Genomic DNA, 12,739 nt, shown 5'->3' with positions numbered 1-12,739 from the left:
CAAATATTATTGATAGTTGTAAAAATTAGGTTTTATTCAGTCAGATATAATTCATAATTGTGCAAATTAGATGTTATATGTACCATTGTTGGCCGCTGACCTATTCTTACAATGGGGTGAAACAAAAAGTATATGAAAAATTGGGGTATTTTCTTGCATTATAACATAAATCTCTTTTCATGTTTTTTTTTTCGAAAAAAATCAAGATAAAATATTTATATAATAATGCTAATAAAGTTACGGTAAGCTCAACAAATTTATTTAATGATAAACGATTACGTGATGGAATAAAATGGATAATCTTACTCCAACATCATTTATTGCTCATTTGATTTTAATTACTCTATATATGATATTAAATGGCATGTTAATTTTTTTTTGAAAAAAATGGCACTCACGTACACTCATTGTATACGTATACTGAGGTGCGAGTATAGCTTGAGGTAAATATCAACCCCCACAATTCGATCTTTATCATATGCTAGTATGGGTGAACATATGACGGGTTGGGACGGGTTAAGGATGTCTTTCATCGTCTCTAAATATTGATCGGCTTAATTTTTGAACTCAAACTCGTCCTAATTATGATGAGACGCGTGAGAGGCATGTCCAAAATAAGATGGATCATGATAGGGACGTGTCCAAGTTGGAAAAGAACAAAATGACAAACGTAGATTTTTTTCTCAAATCTTTAAGCATGTGCAACCAAAATTATTACAATCTTCTATATAAATTCAACTAAAATCTGCATCTCACATACATGAGTATATAAACTACAAACTGTAAATTACATCATTCAAACTAAAAACTATCACAATTACGTGACCGAAAATTATAAAAGACATTGAAAATTTTAAAACAATTTAAACTGTCAAGTGTCAACATAAGTTGAAGTATTCTTATAAATGATAAAAAACACATGAGAACTGAATGACAACAACATGTCACTACTCAAAATTCACACAAAAATGAATATAATAGCAATGCAATTAATTTAATATGATTTGTTTTCCATAATGCAATCTCTATTTATTATTTTTGAATCCATAAAGATTTATGTCTTGTCAAGATGATTCATGCAGCTTAATTAAATTGATATAATTTGATTCAAATTACATATTCTCGAATATTTAATTTATCAAATAATCAAACCTTAATAAAAGCAAATCTTTAACTTATTCATTTTTTAAAATAATTTGGAAGACCGTTTTTTTGTGGCAAACAAAATTTGGTGTGCATAGTAAGAAATAAGGATCACATGATAAGTTGTGTGAGTTTATATGTACTTGAGTTATGTGAGTTGAACATAATGAGTATTGATAGATACTTATTCAACCATTCATGATATATAACTATAATGAATGAGTTCAATGACCCGGACAAAAACCTGAATCATTCTTTTTTGACGACGGGTCTGTCCCTTTTAATCGAGTTTGTGTTTTTTTATTTATTTGGACGATTCAAACTCATCTCTAAATCAACAAATTAGAACGGACCAACGAGTTATATCAGATCTTACTCTTACCTACGCTAGTTTGCTCAGTAGAAATGTGTATGCAAAAACACACTAACATTAAAGGCTATGAAGCACAGATATTGATACGTGTGTCGGGTACGATATGCATCTGATACGTCGATACGCATTTTTTCTAAAATACAGGATACGATACGTTCAGGGATACGCGTATAAAATAATAAAAACACATAAAATATGATAAAATCATAAGTGTAAATTAAAATATCCAAAGTAAAAAATATAATGAAAATTTAAAATCGTTGCCCTCCATAACAAATCTATCTTATCATATTTTAATGAAAACGAATCTATTCTAAAATTATTGTCTTCCATAACAAATATATCTTATCCTATTTTAATGAAAACGGATCTATCTTATCATGTTTTATTGGAAACGAATCAATCTTATCATGTTTTATTGGAAAAGAATCTATATTATCCTGTTTTATTGGAAATGAATCTATATATCCTATACTTTACTGAAAACGAATTTATATATCCTATATTTTATTGAAAATGAATCGGATACACGTCTTAATATTTATTTTTTTAATTTTTGGATACTCTATGGATACGTATCATTCGCGAATCCGAGCGTATCCGTGTCGGATACGTGTCGGACACCGACACGTGAGAGTATTTGACGAATCCGTGCTTCATAGATTAAAGGCATAGGATATATGAGATGATAACATTTTGAGAATAGGTTTATTTGATTTTCATAACTTAGCTATAAAAGTCACTAGCGTAGTGAGTAATTAAGGATGTCCGTACGATCCACCTAGGTGGCTACTGGCTAGGTGGAAATCTTGTGAGCTAACTGGTTTGGCGAGCATGAAGTACTGGGAGTAATTTCGTAATTATCACAGAATATTATCCTAACTAACACGGTTACATGACGTGGCTTATGATGTGTCCATGAATCACGACACGGTCCTCTAATAATTCCATAGCATAAAGGTCAAGAAGGCAAAAAACTAATTAAACTTTTTTCATGCAACAAGAGATTTCGAGGACTAATTAATATTTTTAAGGTCTAGAGATCTGAACTAGTTATGTATATATATCGTGCATGTTTTTGGGTGACAATGAAAAAGGTAAATGAAAAGGCTAGCCGTGTTTGGTTTTAAATTGTTTGTAAGTGGTGAATATATTTTCTTTATTAGTGGTCAGATTTTAAGATTAAGACATGTGAAGATGGGAAGGAAGCCCTTGTGAAGGTTGATTGGGAAGAATAATAGTGTGAAATAAATATATGGTTGACAGAGAACGTTCTAGGTAACAAAAATATCTGAGACGAAGAATTAAGACTTATAATAATTGTTGCGTGTTCGAGATGAAAGTTTGAAACGAAGAATGTTCAGTGAAGGTGGCGGGGGAGGCCGAAGTATTTGAGGCAGTATTATTTGGATCAATAAAAAATATCATACTAGAAAAGTCTAAAATAGATCTTTCAATAATTTTTAAATTATCATATTTAAATCCATAATCCCAAGATTTCAGAGTAGTTTTACCCATATTTTGAACTTATCTTTTTATTATACTGCCTTATAAAATTCAGTAATAATTAATAGATAAATTGCGTAACCCGTAACTGATGATATAATTAGTTATAATTTGGAATATAAACGGCATTATTAAAACTTTAATTTAGAAATTAGGATAGCTTAGGAGTTTGGTTGGAATCAGGACCATAAAAAACTTTAGATCAAACTACACATTATTTTTTATTAAATATGTCTTTTATCTGTATAAATTATACTTACTTGAAGTCATAAAACAAAATAGTTTTTTTAGCAGAGAACAGAAAGTCACAAGGTACGACCTAAGGAATAAAGTACCATCAACAAACAAATTTCAGAATTCTTTGTTTCTTTTCTCTATTACAGTAAACATTGTGGGTGAATCCTTTTAGTAAAGATAATCAACACAAAAATTACTCAAACTGAAGCAAACTGAAGCAATTTGCTCCCCTGTCCCTGTTAGCCATTTCGACTTTTTGTTTTTGTCTTTATCTAAAGTTCATTCAGCATACTGCAACTTGATCTATTTTGAATTTTATTTTAAAAAAATCCTAAAGGATAATTAGTTTTTTTTTACTACCAAATATCAGGTCCAGGGGTATCCTTCACCCTGTAGATAAAAAACTGCATGGTTACCTTCAACAAGTATCCCTGGCAGGATAATTAGATTGTTTTTTTTTATCAGCAATGTATTATATTTAATAAAGAAAAAATTAGGGGAATAAGTGGTGCTCCTATCCACAAAAATAAAACTTTACATATGCAAATTCAAACAATTTGAAGGGCTCCACATCCAATCCATGAAGGATAATTAGATTGTTATATTATTAAGATGATCATTTTTTATCAATCTATCTTAAAATTTAAGATGATTGTGAATAAATTCTTTCTTTATTTCTTTCTTTATCGATAGAACAATGATTTATGATGTTACATTAAATTGGAAACATAATTAGGTTTGCTTTAATGTATCAGTTCAATGAATTAATTAATAAGATTTAATTTTGTTTCTAATTATGTTTGATTGCAGTTCAGATTGCACTTTTAAAATAATGATGACTATGTGTGAAGTTGTTTTCAATAGCAGCTCTCTCATTTGAGACTAACCAATTTAATTTTTATGTTAAAGATAATTATTAAGAATCACTTTCCGTCAAACATGTGTAATTTAAAAATAATTTAGTTTTAAGTGTTCACTGTAATAAAAGATTGTTACTTCAATATTAAATAACAATGTTCTAAAAATATATGTTTTTCTCATTTTCATCTTATCAAACAAAATCACTACGCGATTTATTATATTAATTAATTTGTGTAATGATTTTTATTAAAATAAGAATGAAGTTAGTAAACATTTCACAATGATCTTACGTTATAAACATGATAAGTTTATTTCAATGATTTTAATTTTATCACACACTTCACCTACAAAAATAATTACGAGAATTATCATTTCAATGTTCAATTTTTTTTAATAATTACATCAATTGAATAAATTGTATTAGAAATTACAATATCTAACACAATTTACTATATTTGACATTTATAACATATAGACTACATATTATAAATGAGAGAAAAATAGGTTAACATAAATGTCATAACTCTTATACACCCTACCTGGTTGATTGATGTTCCAATAATCACATCACCAATTAATAATGATTCATAAAATAATTTTTTTGAATAATTAATAACCTATCACCATAAAAAAATAGAAACCATAACCATATCTCACTCATGAGTCTCCATCATCTCCATTGTTAAAGAGGTTAATATATATCAATTATTATGACATGTGGCAAATTAAGTTTTTGATGGCAAGGATTTTAAAATAAAAAAATGTATTTTTCATTAAATCAATTCAGCAATAATGGACAATATACCCTTTATTATTTCTCTTTCTTTCTTCAAACTCTATTGGATCTTTCTCCGATGACTATCACTGTTTCTTCCCTCTTTGCTCAACCCCTAACCGTATTTAATGCTTGTGTTCTTGTCCTCGTCACTGCCATTTATATCTTGGTTTGTTATGCTATCAGGAACAACCGATTGAAATCACTTAACAACCACCCCAAAGCCCTTAACCCTTGATAAATAATAGTTATTAATGGCATAGGAAACTAGGTGTTCTTAGTAATGTTATGTTTTATGTATTGTGTGTGTTTTTTAGGATTTGTGTTCTTGATATATGACAAAAGTGATTGGAGAAAAGAAGAGAAAATTGAAATGGGAAAGAAGAATGAAGCAGTGGAAATATGATTGAGAAATTGAAGCTAGATTTATGGCCTCACAAGCACGACTAAGCGAATAATTGATTACCGGAGAAAAAAATCTTTTTGTGTAGACTCACTTCCATGTACAAGTATTCAAAGAGGGAAGAAATGTGATAGAGATGGCATAGAGTTATGGATTTAGGAATGAAAGAGAAAGAACAGAGGACATGATTGTCATTTTTTCTAAATTGATTTATGTAAAAATATATTACTTCTACTATCTATATAAGAATACAAGGGGCTGGCGTTATTACTATTATAGACATCTTACATTACTGACACTTGGATTATAAATGGGCATTTCTGTCTTTACATTTACTTTGTCAATTCACTTCAGTTTTGCTTTGCCAATTCTTTATTACTAAATGTATATTATTTTTTAATGCTTCGTGCAGGTGAATTAATGGTTGGTGCAGAGAATCTTTTGTTTTTTATGTATAATATTTTTTAATGTTTGATGGACGGGAAATAATGCTTGCAAAGAAACTTTTGTTTTTTTTCAAATTTTATAATCTTTTGTTTCTCTCTCTCTTTTATCTCAATGTAGAATCTCTACTTCACTCCAACCATTTCAAAATTCCCATTTTCTTACGGTACACCCATATTTAATCACTTCATTTCTCTCTATCTTCTCCTCTATTTTTTCCTACTTCTTTCTTCATCCTTCCTTCTTCTTCCTCAATTTTTTTTTCATCCAAAGACTTGATATTTCTTACTAACAAGGTAACATTTTTTTTACTCATTACACCTTACTTCAAACTTCTTGGTCTTACTCACTCTATTTTGTTTTTCCAAGAAGAGGAAGCCATGGGAGTTTTAAGAAAGGAAAGAGAGAAAACTTTTTTGTTTGTTTTTTGGTTTTCCTGAAAAGATCCCTTACATGACTTGGTTTGGCAAACCTAGCAAGTCTTTAAAAGTGATTAAATAAATGGAAATGGAGAAAAGAGTGAAGGCTAATCAAGTTGAAGTACAAGGATGTTGTTGATTTAAAGGAAAAGTGATTAAGAAGAGGTCAAGAGGATGAGGAGATTTTCAAATCCCTTTTCCTTTCCCTTTTAAAACCTTATAATAAATTTATCATTATGGAATCTAATAATATCCATCACCTCCAACAAGATGAACCTCCTCATCTTAGGAACTTTTCTTTGACCTCATCTTTATATGGATCACTTGGTGGTGGTAGCCATTCTTGGACCCCAAATATCATTTTGTAAGTCTCTTAATACACTTTACTATACATTATCCAGTTTTTATATCATGTGTATGAGTTGATTTTTTTACTTTACTATTGCTAATGTTTGTTTCCGCTTTCCCTGGGTTTCAAGTTTACATTTTTTGTAATTTTTTCATAAAAAAATTGTTTTTTCTACGGTTTAGGAGTTTGGAGTTTACATTTATATATTTTCTGGAAAAAATACTGCATTTCTCCTTCTTTGTGTTTCACTTTACATTTTTTGCTATTATTTTTGTTTTAAATGAGGCATTTATTATTATTTTTTTCTTAACAACCATTTCAGAAACGACTTTTAGTTTCCTACTCATCTAAAATAGGATCTTTACTACTTTCTTTGGGGTTTAAGTTTACATTTTTTAATTGTTTTCATAAAAAATACAGCCTTTTATATTTTTTGAGGGTTTGCAATTTACATTTATGTATTTTTTTGGTAAAGTAAAGATTTTTATGACATTGTTAACTCTAAAATGAAGCCTTTAATATTGTTATGACACTGTTGACTTCACTACTGATATACAACATTATTTGTTGCATCTGCAAGTTTTCTTTGTGATATATATTTGATATATATGATATTGCATTTTTATTTCTTCGTCGATTATAAAATCATTTTGCCTACCTTTTTTTACTGAGTTGTGAGTTTCAGTGAGGGGATGTGGAATTTTCGTGGAGCCTAAGATTTATGAAGTTGACTATTTAATATTGCCTTCAATATTAGTGGGATGAAAATAGTATTAACCCAATGTGTATAACTCTTTACTATTTATTCAATATTATTTGTACAATTCTGTCATTGTGTTGTAACTAATAATACTTTTGTCAGCATATCTTGACTATTACATGTTAATACTAAAATGGGTCTTCTTAAAATGTGGTACTTTTGCTTTTATTTGGTTTAAGTTTGTCATTGGAGGTGTATCACCGTTTGGTTTTCCATTTTTTAATATGAGATTCTGCAAGCTGGAAACCATCTCTACATTATTAATAACGTTTGAAATATGAGTTATAATTATATTTTCCTATTCATTTTAGTTGCATGTCCCCCACATTTACTTGATATGTTTGAGTTTTATCCAAAAAGTCATATCATCAAAAATAAATAAAAAGGTGTTTATATTATGTGGTCAGTTTAATTATTAGCTCACCTCTGAAAAAATGGGCTTAATATATATAAGCGGATATTAGTCATATTATTTGGTAGTTTGACTTCAATTTTATTAGCATATATTACTCATATTAATTTTTTTCCACATGGTAGCTTAATTTTACTGTAATACCATTATTTTGTTAACTTAATGTTTTTTCTTCAATTTTGTGAGTATATATTAATCTTAAAAGAATTAACATACATAATGTTAATAGAATTATCCTGCATGAGTATACATTTTGTGATTCAAAATACCTCTTGAAGCTTGCTGTTAGAGTTAATAAAATTTGGTATGTGCAATTAACACCTAAACCAGAACATCTGTAAATAATATTGATGGACTGTAAGGTAATAATAAATGTTTAAATGAACTCTCTTCTCTTGAACTCCATATTTAAGTTCTATATTTGCATTTAGGAAGCATAAAACCAGTACAAGCTATCAAAAGACAACCAAAGTCGTTTGGTATTTTGAGATTCCGGTAATGTTTCCGACTATATAATATTTTCCCAAGATGCGTATCTCTGAAATTTTAAATTCCTTTTTATTAGTGAAATACTAAGTTATAATGTTGCGATAAAAATTATAAAAAGTTTTAGTATTTGTTGTCTGTTATATATTTTGGTAGATGAAATGTTAGTCAGATACATTTTTCTATTATGGTGTTACACTTATATTTTAAATAATTGCGTTGTTGATGTTGATTTTATCTCATAAAATTCAATAAACAATTGTATATGCAATTTATGTATTGTGTATGACCTATTGTATATATATTATACAATTGTATATGTGAATAACTCATTATATATACTTTTTATAAACATTTGCAGTATGGTCTTACAATTATGGTGTTTAGATTTTGAATTGATATGGTTGATCTTAATATTAATCAACCACAATAAGTATATATACAATGTGTGTATTGTATATTATCTATTGTATGTTCAATAAGTCAAATTTTGTAAATAGCTAACTAAACTTTAATGTTGAAAACATTTGCCTTTTTGAAAGACTACACTCACATATCAAATGCAACAGTATTCTAATTCGGAATATAAACGGTTCAACTTTTAGGATTTGAAATGTTGTTCCTGAACTTGCTATTAAATTCAGTGTATATTCATTATCCTTATGCTATAACCTACAATGTGTTTGATAGGGAACAAATTCTTGAATTAGACTCCAATTATTCTACTTTTAAAGAAAGAAATAATACTAGAAGAAAATATTCATATTTCATTGATTGATAAACACTATTTAAAGAAAATAAATAAATCCTAAAATGATGATGACTACATAAAGATCATCATCTCACAATGAGAATTGTTCTTACAATATCAGTATTTAATAAATCTAAATAATCAACTCTAATATTCTATTATATCACTTTTCTAATAAATTTCATAACAAACATCATAACATACATATCATAATATACATTTCAATAAGTTAAATGTTCTTTGAAGTTGAATAAGTACGAAACAATAACATAATGATTAGTATGACCTTCTTATTTGTTTTACAATATATTTAACTTCCTCTGTCATAATAACTATATTATCAATTTATAGATGAATGAGTTAAAATTTATATCATGGTAATCAATTTTAAAAGATTGGTGGTTACTAAGATGACGAACCATGTACTTGAGGCACAAATCATATCTATAAAAAACATTGAAATATCATTTATATTCATCAGTTATCAATGTCAACATCCCAATTTCCATGACCTTTTATACTATTCAGAAGACGATTCCTTATAATTGTGTTATACACTATGACAATCAATGAATCTCAAGGTCAATCATTAGAAAGTGTGAAGTTGTATTTACCTAAACCAATTTTCAGTTATGGTCATGTGGTTGTTTCAAGAGTTCAAAGCAAAAAAAAAAATTGAATATATTTGTACCTGACATGATGGTAAACCACTAAATACAACAACAAATATGGTCTATAAATAAGTTTTGCAAAATATGTATTAGGTATTCTACAAAGAGGTGGAGATCCACTTACTCCAAAATTATCCATTAATAATATGGACATATAATGGTTTAAATATACTCACTAATTTAAACCATTAGATATCCCTAGAATTGATGGATAGGATGAGGAGTAAGTTTAAAAAATTACTCTTGGAGTAAGTGGACCCCTCCCCTAATAACTATTCTAATGTATACTTACGGGGATGAAAAAAATATTTGAGTTCAGATGAAGTTGATATGTCTGATGCTAATGTCGTTTATAAAGAAGTTTTCCAAAATTTGTAACATGTATTATATTAATTATTTTACATTATGTTTGAAATATTTTTTCGAACTATTACATTTTTTTTAATAACAGATTCGATTTCATCTCACTGACCAACAACTTTACATCAACAATAAGATATTTAGTCACATTCTCAAGTTAACAAATATTATCTTATTTTCCATCTAAATTCATTCAACTTTTCCTAACACATTTCCTTTTTTTAACATTACAAGTTCAAAATCATTTCATTCTTTCACCATCTTAACATTAAAAATGGATTACTACAAATGTCTTACTAGGTAATTCTCAATAACATTTTATTTAACAAATTATGTAATCAGTTTTTAATTAAATTCGTGCAATATATATTATTACCCGTGCGAACGCACGGGTCTCCTACTAGTTATATTTTAAAACAATGGCCATCAAAAACTTAATTTGTCATGTGTCAAAATCACAACTATTTACTAGTCTCTTCAGTAATTGAGAAGATGGCTTATTCAAAAAAACTTTTAGTTATGTAAGTTTTAAATTTATAATTTGTATAAAATGTTCACTATGTCTCTTGTTTTTGTTTTATGAATGAAGATCATATGTCTTAATCAATATCTTTTTTTATTCTAAACTAGTCAAATATTAACATGTGAATAAAATTTTTTTACAAAAAATAATAAAATGTAGCACTCTAATTGACTTAGGACATGAGATATTATGTGTTATAGATTCTCAGCCACATTAAATTTACAAATAATACTGTTATTTGATGGCCATACAATTTGGAATTCAAAAGAACTCGTAACAACTATCTGTGTTTTGATGGACAATAAAAGAAAATAAAAAACTTTAAAAATAAACATAAAATATACTAATACGATAACTTTAACTCTGAAACTTAATAAGTCATCACAAAATTCATTGCAATCACTTGACAGCAGCAGCATATCTTTGCTGAATAACCTTTGCATACTCAATAAGCTTCTCAGTCTCTGGTAAAACCCCCTTTACTGAAGGATTATCTGCAAAAATCTCAGCCCATTTGACCAAAGCAGGGACCTTTGCTTCAACAAGCACCTTCCTCCCATTCAACTCCTCTATAACGCTCAACCAACTCAACAAGCTACCGAAAGCAATATCAATGAATCCAATATTATCTCCACCAAAAAAGGCCTTCCCATCACTTTGTTTCTTTAACACATCTTCCATCACCTCAAGCACTTCTTCCACTTCAATGAAGTGCTTTTTCTTTGCTTCATCTTCAGCAAATAGAATGTTTCTCATGGACGGAACCAACTGCACCCAAAAAAATAGCAAAAGAATAACTTATCAACTTAACCTATGATATTTTACCAGGAACTAAACTCTTACTGCTTGGACAAACTGGATCAAATTTTATAAATATAAACACTACATGTACACAGTTAAATTGAAAGACTAACTCATGTGAAACTATATATACACAAAATAATACGAGGAGACAAATATAGATAATAAAAAGTCATACCTATATATTTCTAAACATGTTTATATATATATAGAATATAAATGAAATACCTTGTCATCGATGTAGGAAACCCAGAAGCGAGTATTAGCTCGATCATAAGCATTTTGAGGAAGGATAGAAGGAGCATTAGTCCAAATCTGATCAATATACTGAACTATGATTCCAGATTCACAAATGGGTTTATGAGCATGGAGGAGAACTGGGATTTGCTTGTGGACAGGGTTGGAGTGAAGGAGCAAGTCACTTTTGGGATTCAAGGTTTCTTCAATATTTTCATAATCCAAAGATTTGATGTTTAGTGCAATCTGTACCCTCAGCACAAATGGACTATACCAACCACCTATAAGCTTCAAATCGTTTCTAGGCATGGCTTTGACTATGTTGTCGATCAAACACAACACAGAGCAATGAGGGTTATATGGTCGATACTGACCAATGAGGTTAGGTAATAGTTTATGAGGTTAGGTATGGCACGTGAGAAGAAGAGTCAATTTATTCTTTTTTAATATGTTTTCAATTGTGCTCTTGTATTAATTTTTTATCATAATATACTAAATTCTCCTGGAAAAATTAATGTTTTCAGCAATGTTTTTCTTTCTGTGTCTTTTTTTTTTATATTCTCTTATCTCTACTTTTTTTGTCATCTTCTCTAACTCTATGATTTTTAATTGATGTTTTAAATTTCAATCAAAAGTATTCTAGCTATAATAAGTGATTTTGACTATAATTTTATATGTTCCTCTTAAATCTAACATTATGAGGAAAGAATAAAATTAAAAAAAGTAAAAAACATTAAATAGTTTTTAGAGGATTAAATAAAAACTTCAAATAAAAAGTCCCAACAGTATTTTAAGGCAAATATGAAAGTTAACGCAACAAGTTGCTGGCTTACGGGATCCAAAAAGAATATGTTCATATGTCCTAATTAATAACATTTTTCAAATAATAAAAAATATTAATTTATGTTTTTTATAAATAAAAATTAATATATTTTGATTGATTTAGTATATCATTGAAGACACCAATAAGTATGAGAAATCTTGTGCAACAGCCATAAAAATAGGATGAAGATTCTCTGTCCAAAAGGACATTATTCATATGTCCCTATCCAATGGAGTAATACCAAATAATACTAAAAAAATAAAATTTTGTTTTTATTTTCTAAATAAAGTGAGATATTTTGATTTGTTTTGGACACAAAATAGACCAATAGACAGAAGATGTGCATACATAAAAATAATGAAAATCTTGCCGTTTTTAGTCTTTTTGACTGAAAGTCAAACTGTG

At 28.4% G+C, this 12,739-nt stretch overlaps 1 protein-coding gene across 1 annotated transcript; it reads right to left on the bottom strand.

The window, feature by feature from the left end:
• On the bottom strand, window positions 10,830–11,902 carry LOC109349259 (glutathione S-transferase U18-like). The gene is made up of 2 exons (XM_019589995.1): window positions 11,503–11,902; window positions 10,830–11,241 (listed from the first exon to the last, which is right to left on the bottom strand). Exons 1-2 carry the CDS (start codon window positions 11,818–11,820, stop codon window positions 10,873–10,875), a joined length of 687 nt encoding a protein of 228 aa, XP_019445540.1. The 5' UTR covers window positions 11,821–11,902; the 3' UTR covers window positions 10,830–10,872.

This window comes from Lupinus angustifolius, chromosome LG06 (assembly GCF_001865875.1).
Source record: "Lupinus angustifolius cultivar Tanjil chromosome LG06, LupAngTanjil_v1.0, whole genome shotgun sequence".
Taxonomy (NCBI): Eukaryota; Viridiplantae; Streptophyta; class Magnoliopsida; order Fabales; family Fabaceae; genus Lupinus; species Lupinus angustifolius.
Note: the sequence above shows the minus strand (reverse complement) of the source record. Positions and strands in the feature narration are given on the sequence as shown.